The 27,780-nt window shown below is 41.1% G+C and overlaps 1 protein-coding gene and 1 pseudogene across 1 annotated transcript; both read right to left on the minus strand.

Annotated features, from left to right (window-relative positions):
- Window positions 1-3,523: 3,523 nt before the first annotated feature.
- Window positions 3,524-4,914, minus strand: LOC105755993 (spermatogenesis-associated protein 31D1-like). Its single transcript, XM_023737872.1, is given in 4 exon segments — window positions 3,524-3,626; window positions 3,844-4,065; window positions 4,172-4,437; window positions 4,789-4,914. Coding segments are annotated over 4 exon segments (717 nt in total).
- Window positions 4,915-5,215: 301 nt separating this feature from the next.
- Window positions 5,216-27,780, minus strand: part of LOC101345733 (putative spermatogenesis-associated protein 31D4) — a 71,186-nt pseudogene continuing 48,621 nt past the window's right edge.

The raw sequence follows: 27,780 nt of genomic DNA on the forward strand, positions 1-27,780 counted from the left end.
AGATGTTCCCCGAGACCATGGTCCCCACAGCCCTCTGCCCAGCAATTCAGTCCCTCAGGGAGTTTGGATGTGTCTATGGAGCTTCCATGACCTTCATTGCCAACACTTACTGCTTTTTTATTCTAGCCATCCTGTTGTTGTTAGGTGCCGTTAGCAACCCCTTGTGACAAAGTAGAACTGCTCCATGGGGTTTTTTAGGCTGTAATCTTTACAGGAACAGATCACCAGGTCTTTCTCCTGCGGAGCTGCTGGGCGGGTTCATACTACCAGCTTTTCGGTTAGTAGCCAAAGCGCTTAACTGTTGTACGTTGTACCACCAGGGCTGCATTCTAACCATCCTAGTGGGTGTGAAGTACTGTCTCATTGTGGTTTTAATTTGAATTTTCCTGATGGCTATTTTAAGGGTGGGTATGTGCATAGTCTTGATAAAAAGACATTCCATGGAAGTCTATGGTGAGCCCCCAAACACCTATAACCCTGGTGCATGATCTAGGACTACCCTGTACTGCATGAGCTTTGGGTGTCCTGGAGGAGATCTATCATGGTTCCACCATGCCCATGAAGATCACAAGGTGGCACGTCCATCCTGATGAGCGAACCGTGTACACACTAAGGATAAGATCTTGTACACTGTCATCTAGCATGGATGGAAGGAAGGCACCAAGATCACCTTCCCTAATACTCAAAGATAGTCCTGTGTACATTTCTGCAAAAATAGCATCAGTATGTTCTGCAGTGCCCTGCTCATCCTCAAGGAATTGGTGCCTGGTCAGACTGGGGAAAGGGGAAGCAGGACAGAGTCATGATATAGGGATGATGGGGGCATAAACCTTCGTTCCTTCAAAAAGGTCATTCTTTCCCTTCTTCATTTTCTTCCTTTCCCACTCTAACTCAATCTTTTCCTCATTTTCTGTGCTTTATTTTCCCCTGGGAGCTGGGTGGCTGCCTAGCCAACATTCTTACCATTGACAGGTGGGTGATCCCTTTGCCCTACAAAAATGCCACCAATCCAGGCAGGCTGAAGACATACCCTGGGAAGGGAACCATTTCCCCAGGATACCTTTCCAGTCAGAAAACCTCAATGTCAAGTTCAAGTGTGCTTTCCTGAACATTAACATGCCCCACATGACAGATTCTTAAGCAGCATTTACCCTGTTCCTTAGGACCTACCTTAACTTGTCCAGTATCCACTGCAGCAGTAACCCGTCAGCACCCCCACTCAAGGTCCACCCACCTGTGTAATCCTATAGTTATAGAAAACTTTTTCTAAAAAATGTGATTAAGCCTGTACCCTCCCCTTTCTTGTTTCATATCCTTTAGAGCAGTAGAAAACAGATCAGCGGCAGATGCATTTTTCATTAAGGAGAAGATAAGAAGTGGGAACCAGAACCCATCTCAAGCTTCATTAACGAGGGAAGGGGATTTTGGGAGGGGGTGATTTCTATTCCTCACCGAGAGCTCTAGGGGACTGGTCACCTCTTAGAAGCCAAAGGAGGCAATCAGTAGGAGCTGAACTAACGCCTTCCTTTCCCTAAGCACACATCCTAGGATACCCAAAACCCAGGCCCCAAACACAGTACACATGGAAAACACCACTCTCAGAAGAAACATTTGTTGAGGAGGACCAATATTCTCAACAAGGAATGAATGATTTTTTGGAGGGACATTTTCCTCCTGGGCAGTGCTGGGGTAGCATTTTCTCTCTGAAGGGAAGAGCAGATCTCTGAACACAGTGCCTTGAGCAATGGGGATGTGGCCTGAGGTACCTGGCAGCTGGACTCATGCTGGTGGGGCCTGGATAAGATGTAAACCTCCGCGGCTAGGTGGTGGGGTGGCGGTTATGGGGGCTGCCTCTGAGAAGATACCTGGCCCTTGAATCCTTTCATTTTCTGGAGGTGTCTGTCTGTCCCTCTCCCTGGTCAGTCTACCACTTGTAGGATAACTCCAGCCAGCAGACACAGCTTCTTGGCTTTATAGGAAGGAGCCCTGGAGTTAAAAGGAGGCCCTTGGACAGGCCCTGCCTGGGACCTCACTTTCACCTTGTGCTGAGTTTCCCCAATTTCATACGGGTGTGAAGGGGCTCTTAGAGGCAGGTGGTATCTATCCATGCCTACGCCCCAGTTTCTCTTTTAGGAACTTCCCATCTGTCATGAGTTTCTGACCTTCAGTGGTCCCAGTAGGAACAACTCTACTTCTGCCTTGGCCTCCACTCTGCATAGAGGGTGGTATGGAGCTGCCTGTTTCCAGGGAACTTTCCTGCCCTTTGCATTCCATCCTAGGATGAAGCCATCACAAAAAGTACTTCATCTTTTTTCTGAAATTACTTTCAGGAGGGCACTGTCCCTTCTACGACAGGGACTGGGAGGACCTGCTCCCAAAGGTCTCCTTGAATTTCTTGTTATGAGCATGGTAGCTCTTCCTTCTGGTTTGAGATGTCCCCAACCCTGTATCTTCTCCCCCCCAGCTCTTCTGCTTTGGGTACTTGAGGGTTCATTCTCTTTGCAGTTGGTGGGAAATTCTTATCCTGGCACTTCCCTAAGACGTGCTTACAGACCCTGCACTCCTGTTGCTGCTCCATGCTGATCCCTCTGTCCTCCATGTGGACAGACAGTACCTGGGGAGTTGCTGTGTACCCACTGGGGACCTTCTGGGTATGCGTGAGTGAGTCATTCCACAGTGAGTCAGTGGGAACCAAGCTAGGTGAGGCAAGAGACATGTCAGTGGAGGAGCCCTGAGCCTGGCTATACTGCCTGGCCTACAACTGAGACTTTAATTCATTAACCAGCTGTCCTTTAATGTGTGATGGATCATGATCTTGAAGAACTGATACTCTTGGCATTCAGGGATTTTTAGTCATCAGGTTAGTTTCTACTTTACTTGAAATCACACTTTTCCTTTGGGAGTTTCCTAGCTTTCTGGTTCTTATGGTGTTGGCAGGTTGTGATTGAAGAGCAATGTGTTCCTTGGCCTTGAATATCTATCTCCCTGGACACGCTGGCCATGGGAAAATGTTGTAAATTCCTGTCTATCATCCCTTTGCCCCGAAGCATTCCCGCTGTATCTCTGGAACTTGTGCTCTTGTCCCTTGGTGTGTGTCCAGTCCCAGTTTGACTTGTGGGCAACTCTGGCTGTGTCTGTTGGGTACTACAGTCTTACTCTGACTTGTTTTGTCTGTGTTTCTGTGTTTCAGAGACACAGAAGTCTTTCTGCCATCTTTAATTATCTGGAAGTCCTCTGTAAGCTCATGATCAATATTAGGGGGTGATTGTCTCAGGCCCCTGCCCTTCCTTGCCACAGGTGAGACGGCGGGTCGAGAACAATCCATGATAGGGACTGAATTTGTTATCATGTCTCTTCAAAACGTTTGAACGCTTTCTCCAAGAGGCTTAGAAACCTCAATTTTGGAGTTTATCCCAGATATAAGGATGATTGATGAGGGCAAGTTGGAATAGGAAAAGGGAAAACATGGGCACTCTGTCAATTTAAAGATTTGTATGGATTCTACGACTTTGCAGGGAAGGCCTCATATCATCCTTGTATGAAAACTTTTAATATGGCCTTCCAACCTCTGTTTTGTGCTGGAATCAATAAATAGAAACTCCTGAGAAGTATTCAGGCAGTAGTCCCTATGTACCAGAGGTGCCAAATTTCTGTTTCATTTGGGTGTGGGATTTCTCAGGAAGAGGCAGTGTCTTTTTGACAGCATGCCATGAACTATCCACAACCTCAGTCATCCTACCCTCCTTGATTTGCCCAAGCTTATTACTCAAATGTGTTTTGAAGGCATTTTCCAGTTGTTTCTGACCTAGGTTCACCACTGAGGCTCTTTAATTATTCCCTGACAGACTTACCCTGTGGCTTTTTGGATCTTTTTCAGAGTCAGACCCCAGAACCCTAACTGAAGAGCTTTTTAGGTCTTTTGACAGATGATCTTTTGGGACATTCTCTAGGCTGTGTCCCTGATCCTTCCTGATGTCCTTCTCTAGGTGAAGCATTTCTAGGCTCCTTTCATAGACGCTTCTGCGGTGGCTCAGTCCATCACCCTTTAGATCCCTGCTGCTCTGACTCAAATCCAGAGATCCATGAGAGTCCATATTCAGATATCTCTGGAAATTCATCTGGAGGCTACATCAGTGACAGAGACTCATGGATCCTGTGGGGCAGGCCTCACTGGTGTTGGATGAGACTCTTTCGAAGGTGGTGTTCTAATACTTTCTGGAACTCAATGCTGAGAGGAAAATTTTCAGGAATGATAGAGACTAGAGCATGGGCCTAGTAAGGCTGGTGGTGCTGAGGAAGGTTAGAAGCTGGAGGACAAAAGGCTTCCTGAGATCTTTGGACAACAGAGGGTACACCCCACAAACCTTCCAGTAGCTTCTGCAGCACATGCCACTCCAGGTGGTGAATTTCATCTTGGATAAGAGACTGTGCCTCATTCTGGGGTCTGTGGAAAAACACTCCATAGGTCCTAATCCGGGGTGGAGAAGGTGGTAGGATTTGGAGCTGGGATTGAAGGTAGCCTGGAGCTGTACCTGAGTGAGATGTAGATGCTGGGACTGGGGCAAAGTCTGAGACAAAGTTTGAGGCTGAATCTCAGGCAAGGACAGAGGTAGGGGATGAGAAAGTAATGGGGATTCTTTATTTTGCATTTGGACTCGGTGGACATTTGAATTCTGTTGAAAAAGATGAAGGCTGAGGAACAGCCAGCTGAGACCAAGTTAGTAGACACCAGGGACTCATGTGCAGAGAGGAGAGACCCCAGAAGAGCTGGATGTGTTGCTGACGTACATGGTCCCTAAAGGTTTTAGGATACGGGGACTCCTGATGAATGTGAAGTTTCTTTGGTTTGGCTTCCATATCCCAGAAGGGTACAGAGGCTGCTGAGTCATGTTTTTCAGAAATTGATGTGAACATTTTCCCCAAGGAATTTAGTTGGTAGTCTGGCCGAAGTTGGTCTGGAAATGTTTCCTTTTTCATTTCTTTTTCCCTCAACATCAGGAAATCTCCTCTCGTTTTTACCTCTCTCTCCAGGAAAGCCAGGACATCAGGACTGAGAAGGAAGAGGTTACCAGCCTCTACAGTGTTGGTTGCAAGGTTTACCCCAAAGGAGATCTCTGAAGGGTAGAGAGCAAGAAGCTCTTGGTTGAAATCACACTGTGTCAAGGTAGACGGGAACCAGTCCTTGGCATGAGCTGGCCACCAGGAGAATTCTGAAATGGACGTGCTAGAATGGTTTGTGCTTGTGACTGTTGGCTCTCAGGGACAGGCTTTAGTGAGATTGATATCAGTTGAGACTGAGTCATAGTTCAAGTGCAGTCTGCTGGTGGTGAGGCAGATAGGGTTGGCGGTGTGCAATGACAAGCAAATGAATCAGTGAGATTCATTGCATGGGACAGATATGGCGAGGGGTTCATACCTTGAGACAGGGTAGGGTCAAGTGAGAAGACGATGTTCAGAGACAAAGCGGGATCTGACTGTAGAACATGTTCCATTTTCTGAGTGTGATGTAGTGAGAATGGGGAGAAAGCAAGAGGTTGGGGTGGAAAACGGTCCATTGCGAATGTGGAATCCAAGGGGGAAATAGGCTCTGGTGGCAGAAAGTCACCCATTGGTGAGGGTGAAATAAAATCAACTAAGAGGGTTATCAGGTCAGGTGAGAGGATGGAGGAGAGAGGTAGAGGGCTCAGGCAGGGAGGCTGGTATTGGGTCTTCTGGAAGCTGTGCTCAGAGGGCCAGAGTGCAAGATGACTCAGTCACAGACGCTGTGGAAGCCACAGGAGACACACAGGGAGCAGCGTCTTCCACGGGCTCCCCAAACAGCAGCCGACTGACCGCAGCAGTTGCTCTATTACACACCTCACAGGAGGGATCTGGACATAACATGTGATGAAAGTGGAGGGTATCATGACACTGGCCCAGGGGGCCGCCGAGATAGGAGGCACAAAGCTGCAGCCAGGACCAGTACAAGAATAGCAGGGCCTGCTGCCCTGGCAGGGGTGGGGCCACCTGAAGCCTATAGCCCCTTCTCATCCCCCCACATCTGTGACGTCACAGTGCACCCACCCTACATCTGTCTCCCCAAGGCCTTCATTCACCTTCCAGTTGCTATGGCTACCCCTCCTATGACATAACAGGCTACACTGAGGCCCTGGAATTGCAAACCAAAAACTAGTTTCTGTCAAGTCGATTCTGGACTCATGGTGACCCCACATGTGTCAGAGTAGAGCTGTGTTCCACGGGGTTTTCAATGTCTAATTTTTCTGAAGTAGATTGCCAGGGCTTTTTTCCAAGGTGCCTTTGGGTAGACTTGAAACTCCAGCCTTTCAGTTAGCAACCAAGCGTGTTAACTGTTTCCACCACCCGGGGACTCCTAGGATTTCATAGACCATGCTAAAAGAGGGACTAGGGGGGTAGGGGAAAGATGAATTACCTTTTCAGAACAGAAAGCAGCTTTCCTGTCTCCTCTGCTTCTCTCTCGTGAGCTCTCCAACCTGGGAAATCAGGAGAGAAGGTCATATGTGGCTGAAGGTAGAAGCATAGGCATCGAACAAGGAGTCCCTTTATGGAAGATCCTTGGGATATTAGATTCTCAATTCAAACTTCAAGAATCAGTAGACAGTTCAAATAAATCATCAGTGATAATCTTAACAAGGCACCTGTGTGTATGTTGCTTCATCATTTATAAAGTAGTTCTATGTATATTATTCTGTGTGATACTCAAGAGCAACCTTTCAGTGACAGAGACTGGTGGTGATCTCAAAGAGTAATGTCAGCATTCAGGGAGTTAAACTAGTTGTCCAAAGTCAGGAAACAGAAGTCTGACTCCAAACCAACCAGTTGTCTTTCCTCAGTACCTCACACATCCACCTATTAGGCTATACCTATTGCCCACATCCATCACTCATTCATGCCCATGGATAGAGAGAGCAGGGTATCTCAGGTTCTAGCTGCCTTCCTATAAGCCTCTTCTTTGAGGGCTCTGTTTCTGAGAGAGACTGTATCTAGCAACTGACATCCTCAGAGATCGTGGACCTGGGACCTCATGGAAGGAAGAGGAAGAGTCAGCCTTGGGGAGCCCAGGAGGAATAGGTAGAACCTTACCTTGAAATGTTCCACCTGTCCTCCTCCTCTTGGCTCTGCCCTTACACTGAGTGGAAAAAAGAACACAAGGAGGGGCTGGCACTCAGTTCTCACTCCTTTCTCTAAGGAGGGGCTGGCACTCAGTTCACACTCCTTTCTCTAGGAAGCTGGGGACATTCGTTATCCATGAATAACATGACTGTTTTAATTAATAGAGTCAGCAAAAACAAGGGAATCCTTCTGTGAGATGGAATGACACAATAGCTGCAACAGTGGGCTCAAACATACCAGCGACTGAGGGTGGTGCAGAACCAGGCATTGTTTCATTCTGTTATATGTGAGGTTGCCGTGAGTCGGAGCCAACCCTACGGCAGTTAACAATAGTTTAATAAATAGAACTTCTCGTTCCTTCCTTTCATTCATTTTTAAAGGTGGTAAAATATTGATGTCTATGAGAACCACACTGGACATTCCCAGTCAGTAGCCCTTATCTGCTCAGGGACCAACAGTCACATCTATGCTCCGTCAGAAAGGACCCTGTATCGCAGATCAGAGCTCAGGCTATACAGCCTCTGCTCAGAGGCTCTCAGAGTCTCAGCGCTGCTCTACTGATCAACTCAACACCAAGGAAGGCTTGGTGCTTGGTCAAGTGACACCTGATATGGAAATGTGACTACCCAGCACCAAGGAAGGCTTGGTCAAGTGACACCTGATATGGGAATGTGACTGATGAGTAAGTGTTGGGACGCTCTTCTGCTGCAGGGATCCCAAACTCTCTGAATAACCTAATCCAGGACCATAGAATCACTGTGTTTGAGATTTTATCCAGGAACCCTCCACAACACCCAGGTGGCCTGTGAGCTTCAGATGGAAACATTAGTCCATGAACCGCTACCCCTGCCTGACTTCTTCCCCTAGCAGCATGGTGATCTATCCTCTCTTCAGAGTTCCCACCAAAGGTGTCTGTGTGTGCCAACATATTTGATTTAGAAAAGTGGGAATAAAAATGGAAAACAACAGAGAATCTTTGTTGGGAGCTCAGCTCCGGGTTCCTTACCTTTCTGATGCCTTTGTGTTCTGCCAGGTTGGTAAATATGGATTCCACACTAGGTAGCACAGGAACAGAAAGAACAACCGCAGCCCACACAGGAAGGTGAAGGTGGGGTCACTATCCAAGAAAGTTGAGCCGAAGTTCAGCAATGGCTCAGGATAGCTATTCAGAAATGAGAGAACAGTCTCTGTTATTCTGAAATGCACGGCTACCTCAGGCAACTGAGCACTGAGGGAGCTCAGTTGGGACTGTGAGGTCCCAGGCCTGCATCACAAAGTTTTGAAATCACAAAGGGTTTATGATGGTGGGGGAGGGGACTCCATGAAGCTGAGCCTACAGCCCCTCCCCCACCATCCTGCCCAGCCCTACCATATCATCCCATTATCAAACTCCACCCTTTTATCATGCCTTATGTTTACCTTAGTGAATTTTTTTCTGTTTATTCCATCTGTAACCCAGATACTACCTGAGTCTGCTTTACTGTTTGGGGATGTGGACCTCATCAATTTCACTGCCTTCAAAGTCTGAAGTACTGCCTGGAATTTTTTCTTGTTCCCAGACATTTATACTCTAAGGATCACATATAGACTCAAATCATTTCCTATAGAATGTTTTTGCCTTCCACCACCCCAGATGTAGGACTTAAAGTTCTTCTATACTTATTTAGTTTTGTGAATGTTGAAAAGTAAATTTTGTTTGTTTAATTTTTCATTTCAGTTAGCCTTTGCCATCTTCAATCAGAGGGGCTGACTCAAATAATTAAAATTAATAATTCATTATTCAACATTCACAAAACTAAAGTATACAATAAATGTAAATAATTAAGCCTTCTAGTGATTTGGCAGGTGACTTAGTCGTCTAGTGCTGCTATAACAGAAATACTACAAGTGGATGGCTTTAACAAACAGAACCTTATTCTATCACAGTCTAGTAGGCCAGAAGTCCAAATTCAGGGCGCCAGCTCCTGGGGAAGACTTTCTCTCTCTGTCGCCTCTGGAGGAAGGTCTTTGTCATTAATCTTCGTATGGTCTAGGAGCTTCTCTGCACAGGAACCTCAGGTCCAAAGGACATGCGCTGCTCCTGGCATTGCTTTCTTGGTAGTATGAGGTCCCCTCTGTCTCTCTGCTTGCTTCTCTCTTTTATATCTCAAAAGAGATTGGCTTAAGACACCAATCTAATCTTATAGATCTTATCAATATGGCCACTTATCCATCTCATTAACATCATAGTGATAGGATTCACAATACATAGGAAAATCATCAGATGGCAAAACGGTGGATAGTCACACAATACTGGGAATCATGGCCTAGCCAAATTGATCTACATATTTTTGGGGGGACACAATTCAATCCATGACCACAGGTAAGTTTGTAGCACTTATTTTTCTGAAGTTTGTGAAGCTTAAATCACACACAGACTTTTGGGACATGTGCTGCACGCACACACACACACCCGCATGTTCTTTGACAAAACAATCTGTTATTTTCAAATCCAACAATCAAGCATTTCTCCCTCTTATTTTAATCTTTCATTTGTTGTTTTGATCCCACTTCTTACTCTGACTAAAATACAGACAGTCCCTGCCCCCTACCTCAGTTTCCCAACAGGTGAGTGATCCCCTTCTCCTCCAAAGTCAGGGATGGATTAATGTATGCGAAACTATTGATGCCTCAGTCCTTGGGCTGGCAGGGTGGGGCTTAGGATTGTCAAAGCCTGAGGACAGACTCCAGTCTTGAGAAGCCTTGCTTGATTACCCTTGTGCGCCATTTAAACGTGGTCTTTTCCTAAGAGTACCCAGCCACAGACAAAGGTTGAGAAGCTCTGTTATAAATAATCACCCCACCTATGTCCCCAAATCACCTACTTGTCACACTTTACTCAGGTTCCTATTGTCAGGCCTCTTGCATAATCCCAATATTTCTCTTCTGTCTCCTTACGTCTTATTTTCTCAACTCTTTATCTTCATGACAGCTGTCCTCTAAACTGTCTCCTAATTTCTCGTGCCTTTCTTAAACATCATGGACTTGGACTGTTACTCGATCTCTTGTGAAGGAGGAGTAAGACAGACTTCCCACCAGGCAGTCTCCTTTCAGTTGTGCAGGAGCAGGTAATCTGCCTTGAGGAGAAAATCTGCCAAAAGGTGCCACTTCCTCCTCTCCTTGATATGCAACCTCAGCTATGTCTTCATTTCATAAATATTTCCTGCTGGAAAGTAGGAGACATAAGTATCTGTAGATCATTGTCTCTGCTCCTCAGGACTTCCTGGTGCTGATGTAGAGAGAAGTCCTACACAGTTCAGGAGCTATACAACTGGACAGGACAGGTCCCCAGGCGGCATTTGTTAATTGCCAAGTGCTCAGTACAGATGAGGAACAGAAAGACAGCAGAGGAGGGATAGATACTGTGGGTCGTAAGTGCGCAAGCATATCATTCACCTCAGGAAGGCATCCCTGCCTGTCTTCCCTTCCCTTCCCAATTTCTGATACTAATGAACATGCTACTGACATTAAGTTGGTATCAAATCAAACTCGATTTTTATAAATTTAGGATATTAAGTGTAATCCCCATGGGAACCACAAGGAAAACACCTTAAAATTTACACAAAAGGACATGAAAAGAGAATCAAAATGGGTCACTATAAAAGAATCAACTTAAAAAACAAAAGAAGCCGATATGGGAAGAAATAAGGGACCAAAAAAAAAGGCAGAAAACGAATAGCCAGGTATCAGAAGTAAGTCTTTCCGTAACAGTAGTTACGATACCTACAAGGGAATTATTGAGTTATAAAAAGAAGTTCTGACACGTGCTGTAACATAGATGAACCTTGAAAACATTGCACTAAGTGAAATAAATCAGACACAAAAGGACAAATATTGTTTGATCTCGTTTATAGTAAAGTATCTAGAGTAGGAAACTACAGAGAGACTAAAGTAGATCAGTGGTTAACAGGGACTGGGGAGAGAGGAAGGGTGAATTATTAATGGACACAGAGTTTCTTTTGGGTGAAGAAAAAGTTTTGGAAGTGGATTGTGGTGGTGGTTGTGAATATAATTGTGAATATAATTGATGTCATTGATTGTACACTTATAAATGGAATGGCAAGTTTTTTGTTACAGACAGTCCCTGGGGTTACAAATTTCCGACTAGGCTAATGTAGAACCCATAGTTACGAACCAACCCCCATAAAGCCTATTATGTTAAAAATTCGAGGTATATACAATGGTTCGTAATAACAAACAGGCACTACTTTGCGATGCACATCAAAACATTATTATTATTACTGTATTAGTATGTTAAAGAGATTTAGTGTGTCTGGAGGTGTTTTGTTGATGTTTTTATGCATAGAAAGTTATACTATATATTATATACTAAGACAAACTTTTTTCATTGTACCTTAGATGAAGGTTTACAGAACAAACTAGCTTCTCAATAAACAGTACACATAATTGTTTTATGACATTGGCTAACAACCCCACGACATGTCAACACTCTCCCTTCTCGACCTTGGGTTCCCTGTTACCAGCTTTCCTGTTCCCTTCTGCCATCTAGTCCTTGCCGCTGGGTTGGTGTGCCTCTTTAGTCTCATTTTGTTTTATGGGCCTGTCTAATCTTTGAAGGAAGGGTAAACCTCAGGAGTGACTTCATTACTGAGCTAAAAGGGTGTCCAGGGGCCATACTCCCGGGTTTTTCCAGTCTCTGTCAGGCCAGTAAGTCCGGCTAAGACAAACATTTGACTAACTGACATTAGATACAAATCGTACCTAACTGTTCTGACTTACATACAAATTCAACTTAAAGACAGACTTAGGAACAGAACTCATTCATAATCCAGGGACTGCTTGTATATCTAGAGTTGTAAAAGTGATATGAAAAAAAAAATGCCTAGTGCTGTGAGGCTTAAAACAATGAGACTCACCTAGTCTGAGAGGTTGGGGGCAACTTCCTTGAGGAAGAGTCTCCTAAAGTAACACTTGAGGAAAAAAGCAGGCATTAGTCAGGCAGAGAGGGTCGGTTAAAGGAGTGGTAAGGAAGGGAAGTGTTCTAGAGAGAAGTAAGAACATATGAGAAGACCCCTCGGCAGGAAGAGGTTGTACGTTCCAAGAACTAAAATAAGAGTATTGTGGTTCTCGTTTAGTGAGAAAGGGGAAAAATGGAGCAAATTAGCATTGGAGAGGAAAGTAAAGGCACAGGAAAAATTATGCAATGCCTGAAAACCAAGGAGTTTGAATTTTATTTTAATGGAAGTCATTGACTAACAATCCGGTTTATGGATTTGTATTTTTAAAATGTGACTGTGACCTTCCCTTCCCAAATCACATCATTATTGTAAAAAAAAAAAGTGCAAATATATTTAGAGTAGGGGTGTAGGGGCAGTGGGTCATCATAGTTAGCGAATATCTTGTAAAAGTAACATCACTTAAAATTGCAAATGGTAACCGAATGATAACTAGCAAATAGGGGAGAGAGGGTAGTGTAAGGGAGCTACTACCTTCATCATTTCTAGAAAGAAATTAATAGATTTTGCTTAAAATTAATAAAATGAGGACTAGAGGTATAAGTTTTAGACTCATTGATAACTATAGAAGAACTAAAACATATTTGGCTGAAAATGAAATGATTACTTTCAGTAAGTGGGCCTGGAATGGTGGAGATAGATTTGGGCATGTTACATTTTTATATGGTACCCTTTATTACTTTTTAAAGTCTTTTTACTCCATGTGCATACATTGCTTTAATTATAATAATTTAAAACATTATTGCATAATAAAGCATAGTGAGTAATATAATAAACACCTTTGTTCCTAATACCTAGCTTTATCAAATCCAAGCATTTTACCATCTGTGCTTCAAATATTTGCTAAGAAACAATTACAGATATATTTGAAGCCTCTCCTTAATCCTATCATATTCCTTTCCCTTCTTCTTTAGAGGAGGTTGATCTCTCTCTCTCATACATATATACTGGTTTAAAAAAGGTGTGCATCAGGGTTGTATCCTTTCACCATACTTACTCAATCTGTATGCTGAGCAAATAATCTGAGAAGCTGGACTATGTGAAGAAGAATGCGGCATCAGGATTGAGGGAAGACTCATTAACAACCTGCAGTATACAAATGTCACAACCTTGCTTGCTGAAATCGAAGAGGACTTGAAGCACTTACTGATGAATATCAAAGACCACAGCCTTCAGTATGGATTACCCCTCAACGTAAAACAAAAATCCTCACAACTGGACAAATAAGCAATATCATGATAAATGGAGAAAAGACTGAAGTTGTCAAGGATTTCAGTGTACTTGGATCCATTATCAATGTCCATGGAAATAGCAATCATAGAATGAAACAATGTATTGCATTGGAAAATCTGCTGCAAAAGACCTCCTTAAAATGTTAAAAAGCAAAGATGTCACTTCGATGACTAAGGTGCACCTGACCCAATCCATGGTATTTTCAGTCACCTCATATGCATGTGAAAGCTGGACAATGAAAAAGGAAGACAAAGAAGAAGTCATGCATCTGAATTAGGGTGTTGGAGAAGAATATTGAATATACAGTGGACTGCCAGAAGAATGAACAAATCTATCTTGGAAGAAGTATAGCCAGAATACTCCTTAGAAGCAAGGATGGCGAGACTTCACCTCACGTACTTTGGACATGTTATCAGGAGGGATCAGTCCCTAGAGAAGGACGTCATGCTTGGTAAAGTGGAGGGTCAGCAAAAAAGAGGAAGACCCTCAATGAGATGGATTGACATAGTAGCTGCAACAATGGACTCAAATATAGCAACAACTGTGAGGATGGCACAGGACCAGGCAATGTTTTGTTCGGTTATACTTAAGGTTGCTATAACTTGACGGCACCCAACAATAACAACAAAAATATATATACACAGGTGGCATAGATGGTTTGCGCTTGGCTGCTAATCTAAAGGTCGGCAGTTTGAACCCACCCAGTGGCACCTTGAAAGAAAGGCCTGGCGATCTGCTTTCATAAAAATTACCGCCAAGAAAATCCTATGGAGCATTCTATTCTGTAACACATAGGGTCAGCATGAGTCAAAATTGACTCCATGGCATCAGGTTTGGTTTTGGTTTGGATATATATATGTGTATATAAGATATGAAAGGTAAAATGATAATTTTTTCATGTTTTTAAAATTTATATAAATGATATCATACTTTCTGCAATTTGTATGCAATGTACATATCATTCTGCAATTTGCTCTTTCTACTCAACCTTATATGTTTGAGATTCATACATGTTGGTACAAAGAGCTGTATAGCTCATTGTTTTAACTGCTGAGTAGAATTACATTATGTGAAACATCAGCATTTATATACTAGCCTGTTGATGGACATTTAGATTCTTTCAGTATTTTTTTTCTGTAACTAATAATGCTTTAAATATCATTGCACATATCTCCTGTGCACAGGAGCTACAGTTTCTCTAGGGTACATGCTCAGGAGTGGAGTTGTTGCATGGAAGGGATGCAGACATTGAGCTTTATTGGATGTACTCAAATTGCTCTCCAAAGTGAGAAAACTATATGTCTACGGTTTGGCAGAAGCCATTTATACTCCCATCAGCAGTGATATTGCCAGACCTAAAACATTTTGCCAATGTAATGGGTATGAAAGAGTATCTCCTGATTGTTTTAGTTTGGATCCCTGAGATTTCTAGTGAGACTGAGTATCTTTTCATGTATTTATAGGCCATTTGTGTTTGTTCATCTGTGATTTTTGTGCAGTGGTTAAGAGCTTGGCTGCTAACCAAAAGGTTGGCAGTTCGAATCCACCAGCCATTCCTTGGAAACCCTATGGAGCAGTTCTACTCTGTCCTACAGGGTCACTGTGAGTCGGAATCGACTTGACAGCAGTGGGTTTGGTTTTTGGTTTGGAATCTGTGTTACTTTTTCTGTTGGGTTATTGTTTTTTGTTTTTTTCCTACTGATTTTGTGATATTAAGGATATCTCGATTCCTGTCCTTATGCCAGTGGGGGCTTGACTTCAGTCTTGGTTTTGAAAAGGCAGTGCATCTTTGTTCTACTTTCTCCCTAGACCCTCTGTTACTGATAACACATGATCCTTGGACCTTGGGTTAGGAACAGTTTTTTGTGGCCCACCTTCTTAGTCAGAATCGACTTGACAGTAACGGGTTTTTTGTTATGAACTGAAGATCATTATTCCAGCCATTGAAATTCAGCACCAAGCCTTGTCCAGTTCTCATTCTTGCACAGAGTACTTTCAATCCCGTATCTTCCAGTCCCTTCTGAATACTTCTAGGCCAGGGCTTCAGTAGACCTGTGTTTCAGCCCCCTCATAACTTTGCATTTGTGCTCTGCTTCTGAGCCGAGAAGTTGTTTACTTTTCTATACGTTTTCATCTTTTATGTTTGTTTGATATTTCCATATTTTAGGGCATATTGAATGGGTCAAAACAGAAAACTGCATTTGATGACATTCAAAATTTATAATTTAAAAGACACTCTTAGAGTTCTATGGAAAATGGATTTTTAAAAGGTGTGCTGGATATTCTCTGTTTGCCCTTTCAGGTCCACTTCTGCCTTTCTCTGCTCTGCTTTGTATCCTGGTTAGCTTGACTTTTGAAAGTTGCATCATCCAGGCTCCCTTGCCTCTGATGTCTCCTTGGATTGGGCTAAAGGGAGACATCAGAGACTGGAAGACAGGAAGAAAGTAAAGTCAGGGTACTTATTTCCTAGCTCCGTTCATGCTAGTTCACAACTCCTGTAGAGAGGCCCTCTCCTCTAGCTGTTGTTCTTGTCAGGCAGTGACTTCTCCAGCCCTTGGGCCTCCAGGCCTCCAGTTGATAGTAATGATCTACTAGTGCTCACTCTGTGGTGTTGTGTCACCCTCTGTTGATTTTTCCTTGTTTGTGTCCACACCTTTGTAAGTAGTCCGTTCCTTAAGCCTTCATCGATTATTCCTTTTGAGTACCAGGTGCTTCATGCAAGGCTCTGCTACAGAAGGTCAGAGTGATGTGTGGTGACAGGTGAGGAGATGACTGCAGTAGTCTAGGTAGTAGATAATAGTGGCTTCTCTTAGGGACGTTGATAAACTTTGCATCAAAATGACAATAGGAGTCCTTTTTAGAGCACAAGCTAAGCAAGACATTGACAGAAAGGAGGAGCCTCTTTTTTATGATTTAATTTGTGTATGTTTTTCTGGATCATCTCCAATATCAATTTTTGTAATAATATGCTGGTGGCATAACTCATCTGCCAATTTGTCTTAGAAGAAGTTGTTGAAGTTGAATAAAATTATAAGTTCTTTCTCCCCTCCGGGGCAACTTCTGAATTGTTGAAAGAAAATGCTCCTAAGGACCTTAATGATTAGGCCCTGGTAACTCCATATAGTGTCTTAAGGTGCTGAGTTTTTGTTAGAAATAACTTTGTCCCAGAATGCTTTATGTGTTGTTTTATTTTGTCTCTGCTACAGTTCTATGAAGTAGACATTGTTGTCCTCATTATTCAGTCTGCATCTGATCCAGTATTGGGATCCAGTTACCAATTTACAGGTAACACAGAGGCGAGAAGAAGATACGTTGAAATATTCTATGAGGATCCAATCAGCAAAATCCAGACCGTGAGGATCTGTATAGGACAAACAATCTTCATCAAGTAAATTTTAAAGACAAAATAAAAGAGATGGGGGTGGGCTGTAAATTTAAAGAGACTGAAGGCACATATCAAATTGAAAAGAAATTGTAATTCATCATCGTCTTTATATTCATGCTTTCTGCCATCTAACTTTTACAGTGCCCTTCCACCATAGGTGAGCTTACCTGCTTCACCTTATGCTTATTTGTAACTCCACTCAAACAGTGGAAAACCTGCCTCCCACCATTTGCCAACTATTTACTTCGCTGTTCAATTCTAGTATACATATATAGTGGATTCAGAATTATCAACCAGTAACCCAGTGGGAAAAAAACTTTATCACGTAGAGAAAGAGCTTATATATGGTCTTACAGACTCCACTTATTTCCGTGGTTATTTAGGTCAGCAGCATCTTTTTCCTTCCACCCTCTTCAGTCAGGTTGTTTCCTACATTTGGTAATACATTTAGATTCCTTTGTTATATCATGTATTTCATCCTGGGATTTCATGAACTCCTAAATAATTTATTTAAATTTGTATCTATTAAAGTTAACTCTTTGCTCTGTAAAGTTCTGTGGATTTTGACAAATGTGTGGAGTCATGTATCTGCCATTACAGTATCATATGGAATAATGTCACTGCCCTAAAAATCTTCTGTGCTCTGCCTGTTCACCTCTCCTCAACCCTGAACCCCTAGAAATGACTAATCTGTTTACTGTCTATATAGGTTTGATTTTTCCAGAATGTCATATAAATGGAATCATATATACGTAGTCCTTTCAGACTGGGTTCTTTCACTTAGCAATATGCATTTAAGATTTATCTGTATCTTTGTGTGACCTGATGGCTCATTCCTTTTTATCTCTGTATAGCATTCCACTGTATGGACGTCCCGCGGTTTATCTATCCATTCGCCTGTCGAAGGATGTCTTGGTTGCTTCCAGTGTTTGGCAATGATAAACAATACCACTATAAACATTCACAAGTAGGTTTTGTGTGGACATAAGTTTTCAGATCAATTGGGTAAATACCTAGTAGCATGACTGCTGGTTCGTATGGTAAGACTGTTCGGCTTTGTAAGAATATGCCAAACTGCCCTCCAAAAGTGTCTGTCCCACTTTGCATTCCCACCAGCAATGAATGAGAATTCCTGTCACTCTGAATCCTTGCCAGCAATCGGTATTGCCCGTTTTTTGTACTTTAGCCATTCTAATAGATGTGTAGTGGCATCTTGTTGTTTTAACTTGCATTTCCCTCAGGACATACGATACTGAACATCTTTTTTGTATATTTCCTATTTGTGTATCTTTGATGAGGTACATTCAGATTTTTTGGCTATTTTTTTTAAATTGGATTGTGTGTGTATTTTGTTGTTGAACTTTAAGAGTTCTTATGTTATTTTGGATTAAAGTCCTTTAACAGATATTTGTTTTAAAAATATTTTGTCCCAGTGTGTGGCGTATCTTTTCATTCCCTTCACAATGGCTTTCACAGATAGAAGTTTTTAATTTTAATAAATTAAACTTACCAATTTTTTCTTTCATGGATCATGCTTTTGGTGTTGTATCTATAAGTTCATCACCAAGTCTGAGGTCCTGTAGATTTTCTTTTAGAAGTTTTATAATTTTGTATTTTGCAGTTAGGTCTATGATCTATTTTGAGTAAATTGTTGTGAAAGGTGTAAAGTCTGCGTCTAAGTTTTTTTTTGTATATGGACATCCAGTTGCTCCAGCAGCATTTGTTGAAAACACTTTTTCTTTTTCCACTGAATTGTCTTTGTGCCTTTGTCAAAATCCATTGACTATATTTGTATAGGTCAGTTTCTAGGCTCTCTTCTGTTCCATTGATCTATGTCTCTATTCTTTCACTAATACCATGCTGTCTCAATTACTGTACTTTATAGTAAGCCTGATATCAAGTACTGTGAGTCCTCAAATTTCCTAGTCTTCTTCAGTATTGTGTTAGCCTTACGTAGGTCTTTTGACTTTCCATATAAACTTTGGGATCAGTTTGCCACTATCTATGAAATAGGTCACTGGGATTTTGATTGGGATTGCATTGAATCTATAGATCAAGTTGGGGAAAACTGATACTCTTAACAATATTGAGTCTTCCAATCCATGAACATGAAATATATCTCATTTATTTAGGTACTCTGATTTCTTTCATCAGGGTTTTAAGGTTTTCCACTCATATATATTTTGTTAGATTTTGTTGTGGATTGAATGTGTCCCCTCAGAATACGTGCTGAATTTCTGGCCCTCGTATATATATCCTGAAGCTCTACTATACTCACTTAGTAGTTGCAGGAGTTTTTTTTGTACATTCTTTGGGATTTTCCACATAGACAATCATGTCACCTGCAAATAAAGAGAACTTTATTTTTCCCTTTCAAACCTGTATACCTTTTATTTCTTTTTCTTTGCTTACTGTGCTACTAGGACTTCCAATATAATGTTGAATAGGAGTGGCGAGACAGGACATCCTTGTATTGCCCCGATCTTAAGGGGAAAGCATTCAGTGTGCCATCATTAAGTATGATGGTAGGTGCAGATTTTTTTGTATATGTTCTTTTTGAAAATGAAGTTTTGGTGTTAGGCAGTGCTGGCCTCATGGATAACTTAGAAAGTGTGTCCTCTGCTTCTATTTTTTGGAAAAGGTTGTGGAGAACTGGGGTTATTTCTTCTTTAAATGTATAGTAGAATTCACCAGTAACTCCACCTGGGCCTGGTACTTTCTTTTCTGGAAGGTTATTCATGTTTGATTTGAGATCTTTCTTCTTTTCTAATGTGTGCATCTAGTATTATAAATGTCCCTTTAATCACTGCTTTCACTACATTTCATGAAGTTTGATGTTTTTTATTTTCATTTATTTTAAAACATTTTTAAATACCTCTTGAAATATCTTCTTCGGCCTGTGGGTTATTTAGAAATGTGTTGTTTAATTTCCAAATATTGGGGATTTTCCACCTTTCTATTACTGATTTCTAGTTTAAATCCACTGTGGTCTGAAAACGTACTTTGTATGAGTTCTATTCTTTTACATTTGTTAATGTATATTTTTTGGCCCACATTGTGGTCTATTTTGGTGAATGTTTCATGTGAGCTTGAGAATAATGTGTATTCTGCTCTTGTTGGATGGAATATTCTATAAATGTCAATTAGATCCAGTTGATTGATAGTGCTCTTCAGTTCATTTATATCCTTACTTATTTTCTGCCTTCTTGATGTATTAATTACTGAAAGAGGAGTGCTGAAGTATGCAGTAATGATATTGGATTTGTTTATTTCTCCATTCTTTCTGTAAGTTTTTCTCTCGTGTGTTTTGATGCTGTTGGTAGGTGCATATACATTTAGGCTTGCTATGTCTTCTTGGAGAATTGGCTCCTTTATCATTATGCACATTGCCCCTCTTTATCCCCGATTATTTTCCTTGTTCTGAAGTCTGTTTTGCCTGAAATTAATATAGCTCCGCCAGTTTTCTAATGATTAGTGTTAGCATGGTATATCCACCTCTATCCCTTTATTTTTAACCTGAGTCTCTATACTTAAAGTGGGTTTCTTGTAAACAACATATAGTTGTGTCTTGTATTTTTTATTCACTCTGACAATCTCTATGAATTGGTTTATTTAGACCATTCAAAATATGGTTGGATTAGTATCTACCATATTTCTAATGGTTTTCTATTTTTTGCATTTGTTCTTTCCCCTCTTTTTCTGCCTTCTCCATTTTTAATTGAGCATTTTATATGATTCCATTTCATCTTCTCTTTTAACATATCAGTAATACCTCTTTTGAAAAAAATTAGCAGTTGCTCTAGAGTTTGCAGTGTACACTTTTAACAAATCTAAGTACACCTTCATGTCATACTGTACCACTTAACATATAGTGCAGTTGCCTTATAACAAAGTATTCCCAATTCCTTCTTCTCCTCCCTTGTTAAATTGCTGTTATTCATGTCACTTATCCATATGCTATAATCACCCAATACATTGTTACTATTATTAAGTTAAATTAATGTTATCTTTTAGATAAATTATGAAGAAGAATAATTTTACCTTACTTTCATTTATTCCTTCTCCAGCATTCCCACTTCCCCCCTTTTTTTACTGTAGCTTCAAGTTTCTGACCTATATTATTTTCCGTCTACCTGAAGAACTGCTTTTAACATTTATGCAGAGTGTGCTGGTGACAAATTACCTCAGTTTTTCTCCCTTTTTTCCTCCAATTTTGAAGGATAATTGTGATGGATACAGAATTCTACTTTTTTTTTTTTCTTTCAACACTTTACTCTCTTCTTGCTTGTATGGTTTCTAATAAGAAACTCCCTATAATTAATATCTTTGCCTCTCTATAGGTAAGATGTTTTTCCCCTCTAGTTTCTTTAAAGATTTTCTCTTTGCTTTTAGTTTGGTGTGGTTTTTTGATACTTGTTACTTAGCCTTGGTATTCTCTGAGCTTTTCAGGTCTGTGGTTTAGTGTCTGTCATTAATTTTGTTACATTCTAAGTTATTATTACCTCAGATATTTATTCTGTTCCATCCTCTCTTTCTTCTCCTACTGGTATTGTAATTATGTATATGTTATACCTGTTGAAATTGTCCTACAGTTCTTGGATGTTCTGTTCTTTTTTTAAAAAAAATTCTTTTTTCTCTTTGCATTTTAGTTTGGGAAGTTCTTATTGACATATCATTTTTTTTGGCTATGTTGAGCCTACAGATGAGCTCATCCATTCTTCATTTCTATTAATATTTTTTTTTGTATCTAGCATTTCCTTTTGTTTTCTTCTTAAAATTTCTATCTCTGTGTTTACATTACCCATTTGCTCTTGTATGCTGTCTATTTTTTTCTATTAGAGACTTTAGCATATTAATCATCTAAACCATCCAAACCCACTGCTGTTGAGTCAATTCCAACTCATAGGGACCCTATAGGACAGAGTAGAACTGCCCCATAGGATTTCCAAGGAGCAGCTGGTGTATTTGAACTGTCTACCTTTTGATTAGCAGCCAAGTGGTTTAACCACTGCACCACAAGGGCTCTTATATTAATCATATTTATGCTAAATTTCCTGTTGATAATTCCAACATCTGCATCATATCTGATTCTGGCTCCGTTGATATTTTGTTTCTTCAGACTTTTTTTTTCTTGCCTTTTGGCATGCCTCATAATATTTTGTTGAAATCTGGACATGTTGTACTGGGTACTGAGGGCTAAAGTAAGTAGGCTTTTAGTGAGAAAAGTTATGTTAGTTTGGGTTTAATGTTTGCTGTAGCTATAGGTGCCAGAGGCTTGAGATTCCTCCAGTGTCCTTGTTTTTGTCTCCCCTTTTGCCTTTGGGGCTTCCGATGTACTCTTCCTCAGAGAAGATCTGCGTCTGGCAAGTCTTTCATCTGTGAGGCACTGTTATTATACTGGAGCTCTGCTGGTGTGGTAGTTAAGTATGGGGGAAGAGAGCAGTCTATAATTTTAAGATTAAATTTCAGTCTGATAGTGGACCTGTGTGTCTTGGCTTTTACCTTGAAATTGTTTTTCCAGTGGTATAACTTTTTTTTTTTTTTTCTCCCTGACCCCTACTCCCTTCCTTGGCTGCAGTGTTTCCAAGCTATTCCCTTGAAGCTCTGACCTCTGTTTTTATTTTCCCCTTTGGTGAGACAGGAAGGCTAGAGGGGACTGGAGTGGGAGGAATGAACTTCCCTCATCTAAGATAAGGCTGAAAATGCCCTTTCCCTTGAATAGCAGGCCTTTGTGGTAGAGAAGGCTGTGAGTTTACTTCACAGTGATTAATCTTCCCCTCTCCCTGCCAGAGTCATTAAAGGCTCTTTCTCAGGTCTTCACCATGAGAACCTGGTGCAGTTCCTAGAGGTAAAACCTATGGGTGTTTGGGCCCCTCTAAAACTGCAGCTCCTAAGGAATTTCTCACTCTCATATGAGTCTACACTTAGCTTCCAGCAATTCCTCAAAGTTGCCATTTAAATGTTCTACCAATTTATGGCTCCAGAAGCTTAAGCTCCAGGTAAAAACCCTATCGGGGCAGTTTCACTCTGTCACATGGGTTCACTATGATTCGGAATCAATTCCACAGCACACAACAACAACAACAGTTAGATCTCAGCTGTAACTCTCTGTGCATGCCTGTCTCTCCAGATTTTGGGTGGTGGTTTTCTCTGCAACCTCAATTCTCAACAAGTCATTGATTTTCATCTTATTCAGCTCCTTCTTATTGTACAGAAAGGAGAGACAACTTTCCAGCTCTTTACATATCAGAGCTGAACCTGGAAGTCTTTATAATGTTTTAAAATTTTCTTCATGTAAGTTTTGCACGTGACTTGTTAAGTCTATTCCTACATATTTAATTTTCTATGTTGCTATTGCAAATGAAGTTTTATCTACCATTATATCCTCTAAGTGGTTTGCTTGTTTATATGAAAGCTATTGATTTGTTGATGTTATTTTTATATCCTGCTACTGTCCTGAATTTTTTTATTGGTTAAGTACATTTTATCATTGATTCTCTGGGGATTTTCTAGATATATTATTGTATTATCTGCAAGTAGAGATCATTTTTCTTTACCAATTTATATAACTCTGATTTCTCCTCTCTAATTGCATTGACTAATACCTCTAATACAATGCTGAATAGTAGTGATGATAATAGGCATCCTATCCTTGTTCTTGATCTTACTGGAATTTGTTTTAATGTTTTCTGATTAAGACACTGGCTTTAGGACACAGTCACATATATATTATCATGCTGAGAAAGTTATTCTCTCAGCTGCTGGGAGTGCTAATGGAAGATGGCCCTCAGTTGTCATCCCTTTTTGGCTATTTCCAATGGCAGAAGAAAACATAATTGCTCAAGATTATGCCTCCTTACAAGGGCAGCCCATGTCCAATGACTGATCAGTGCAGGGGTATAAAAAGAGGTATGTCTGAAGGCACCATTTTAGGCTGAAAGAGAGGGTCAGTGGTGGTGTCCATATACTCATGGTCTGGGCACAGAGGATGAAAAATTCCCCAAGTCAAAGCCCATTTTTGTCCACAAAGACTGAATAAATGGACAATTTAAAACTTGAGACAATTCTAAAGGGCCACTTCAAGTTCCAGAGTTCCTTCTAGGGTTGGCTGGGGTCTTCGTCGGAACTCAGTCACAGCTCAGCTCTTCCTTCTGCTTAATCCTTCTTCTGTTTCTCTGCATTCCAAGTGTTGATATTAAGAGCATACCCTAATAATTGTGTTATGTGCTAATTTCCTTTCAGAGTTGGCTTTCCAGGGAGCTCAATCTGCATCAGTTCCTGATATATATATCACAAGAACCTGGATTTCAAGCCTGATGGTGGGGGAGCCCTGGTGTTACACTGGTTAAGAGCTTGGCTGCTAACCAAAAGGTTGGCAGTTCAAATCTACCAGCTGCTCCTTGGAAGCCCTATGGGGCAGTTCTACTCTGTCCTGTAGGGTTGCTATGAGTCGGAATTGAATTGAATCGATGGCAACAAGTTTGGCTTTTTTTTTTTTTGCAATGGTGGGATGAGACTTTTTGGAGTTTTGTGAGAGGTGAATGAGTATATTTCAGCATGAGGGAGGATATGAATAATTGTGGCCATGATTATGGACTATGGTAGACTGCAAAATTGGCCCCAATTCTTTACTGCTCTCTATATTCATACCCTTTGCCATGTTACTTTGTAGTGACCTTCTATTATGGCTCTGTGCTTAGCTGTGTGACTTGCTTTGTCCTAGAATGAGGTAGAAGTGACAGTGAGCCAATTTTGAACCTAGGCCTAAAGAGGTCTTAACATATTTCTTATCGTACTCTTTAATCTCTGCAGTCTAGTCTGCTGGAATGTGAGCAGAGCCAAGTCATCCAAACCCTAGAAACTGAGGCCAGCATAAATCAACTGATGGCCAGTGAATGAAGACAGATGAGCGAGCCCATCCAAGATCAGCAGAACCACCTAACCGCTCCAGACACAGTTAGGACTTATTTTTGCATGCCACTGTAGTTTTGTGGTTGTTTCTTATGCAGCATTATTATAGCAACAGATAGCTGATATGAAGGAAGACAAAACAATGTTGTATATGGAGGCACACTTGGATTATAAAGCTGTAAAGAAATTGAAGTGATTACTATAAAGATCAGAATTGGTAAAATTTTAGGAGAATGAGAAAATTGTGCCTGGAATAGGAAATATGGAGAGTGTTTGAATGACTGGAAATGTTCTAGTTCTTGACTTGGGGAGGGTTCCAGGGTGGTAGACTTATTAACCATTCATTAAGCTACACATATGTTTTTATGTGGTTTTCCTCTACCCATTTTATTTTAGAATAAAAAATGTTAAAAATAATTAACAATATGCATAATTCAAAGCCCTAACTTTATAGCAGGAGAAACATATAGCTTAGAGAGGGTAAGTGATTTGCTGAGCTGCACATAGATAGTTATCAACAGAGACAGGACTAGCATCCAAACCAAACATTATTCTAATAAAGGAAGAAAATAATATAGGTTAAAAAAAGTTATATTCTCAAAGGGAAGGACACAGAAATAGTGAGTTACAGATAATTGGAGACTAAAGATGCTAAAATGTTCTGTCAGGGGTGCATATGGAATTTCTTCCTGGGACTTCAAAGGAAACTGTATTTCTGAAATGGGTAAAAGATAACCCCATCAAGAAGGTAGAGTTTACATTAGAAAATACTTTCTAAGCATTACAATTCTATAAGTTGTCCCCATCTAAACAATGTCTGTAGTAGCTAAGTAGGCGGAGCCCTTATGGTCCATTTATTCAGTCTTTGTTGGCCAACATTTGTTGGCTTTGATTTGGGGGAATTTTCTACCCTCTGTGCCCAGGCCAGCAGGATATGGACACCACCACTCACTGACCCTCTCTTTCAGCCTCAGATGGTGCATTCAGGCACACTTCTTTTTCTTCGAGATCACTTGGTAAACGAATAATTTATAAGGATCAGCACAAAGCTGGTTCCTATGAGGCAGAGGTTAAAGATGTCCCAAATGTCCAGCTTTTCCAAGCTGCTGTAGTCACTGCATCATCTCTAACATCAATTATTCCCTCTCCCGTCAGTACTCACCCTCCTTTCTTTGGGTTTCCTAACTGGCTGCAATGTCTCACAGAACTCACAAACCATATAAAGGAAATGGCTCATGCAGTTGTGGAGGCTGGCAACTCCCAAAGTCAGGGATCAAGCATAGGCTTCTCCTGACCCACATGGCTTTAGGAGCTGATGAACCCAATCCAGCAGTTCAGACCACAGGTTGCTGGCTCACAGGGCTGCAGAAGCTCAAATCAGGTCACATGATAGGCCACCGGCCCAATGAGCTGTGGAGGCCGGCAAATCCCAGAATTGGTGGGTCAGACTGCAGGCCTCTGAGGAGGTCAGCTGAGCACAAACCAGATGTGGGATCCAGATGCAAAGGGAGAGAGCCTTGCCAGGACACACACATATATCTTAGATTCAGGCCACACCCCAGGAAACGGCATAACTTTAGTAAGGGTGGGGCTTGAGTCAAACCCTCCTGCAAGGCTGTGACCCAAGACACACCTTACACCAATCCTGCCTCCTCAACATGTAGGAGTCAGGATCCATAACACATAAAAGGAGGACAACCACATAATTCTGGGAATCATGGCCTAGCCAGGTCGACACATAACCCCAACCATCACAGGTTCCACATACCTTATTTGCATAGTCCCACTCAATCACTGTGTGTAAATCCCAAAGACCATGGCTAGAAGGGCCATATTAAGTAATTCATTGAACTGCACTTGGCTCATGTTGGAAAAATCCTTATGGTAAGTAGTAGGTTCTACTAGAACATATGTATCTTATTTTCCAAGTGTAAATTATATACTATACAGAGTTATTATTGGTGGTATTCTCAAGTCTGTGCTAGTGAATACCTTAAATAAATCTTACTGACTAATGTCAGAAGTTACTGTACAAAATCACAAACTCATTTGGTTCTAATATCTTTAAGGATCTTCTTTGGTAGAACCAAATATGTTATTTAAATTTCCCCCTACTCTTTACTCCCTGTTCATATATTTTTATACTTCGTTAGTATGGAGGTTGAAGGATATCAATTAGTAGTAGTATTCACTGAAATTATTTGTCTTCCTGGGCACTCTTTCATATACTAATTCAGAAAGTGGTATTTTCACAATTTACCGTTAACTGAGGTTAAACATAGATAGACAAAGACTCTTAGAGTCTTACAGCTTCCAATCACCCTATCTTAAAATGAGGAAAACAGCTGGTACCCAAAGAGGTAGGACTTGCCAAAGCTTGTTAGGGGCCCAGCCAGGCCTGGAAGAAAAGCTTCCTTATGATGGGCCAGCCCTCTTTTCAATTTATTAGGGTGGATTTCAGTCACTTAGAGAGAGAAGATGAGTTGGTATTTTATGTTAAAAAAAGGGCTCCTACTAAAAACAGCCAAGTCTCCAGAATTTCTCTTGGGGGAGCCTAGAAGAGGGAATATAGCTCAGGGATATGGTGGGGGAGCTGGTTTACATACTTGTCTTGAAGTTTAATTTGCATAGAAAATTATGGTTTTTACTTAGATTTGGGGGATTCATGGCAAAAGCTTTTGTAAAGCATCTCTTGGCTTCCCCACTTTAGTTACTCTTGCAGCCCATTTGTAGACTATTTTGGCATTCTTATTTGCTGTTTAGAAAGATTGTATAGAATATATATAAAGATTCAAAAACATTTTTTGAATCCTGTTTTTAGCCAGCTGGCATTCAAGTACTTTAAAAAAGCACATCCCAGCAGAGAAAATGTTAGGTATGTTTACCTTCTTATATCTATGGCTGTATGTTTTCTAGAAGTGAGCCCTGGTGGTACAGTGGTTAAAGCACTTGGCTGCCAACCAGGAGGTCAGAGGTTCAAACCCACCAGCTGCTCTGAGGGAGAAAGATGTGGCAGCCTGCTTCCATAAAGATTTACAACCTTGTAAACTCTATGGGCAGTTCTGCTCTGTCCTATAAGGTTGCTATGAGTTGGAATCAACTCGA

Source organism: Trichechus manatus, unplaced genomic scaffold (genome assembly GCF_000243295.1).
Source record: "Trichechus manatus latirostris isolate Lorelei unplaced genomic scaffold, TriManLat1.0 scaffold00109, whole genome shotgun sequence".
NCBI lineage: Eukaryota > Metazoa > Chordata > Mammalia > Sirenia > Trichechidae > Trichechus > Trichechus manatus.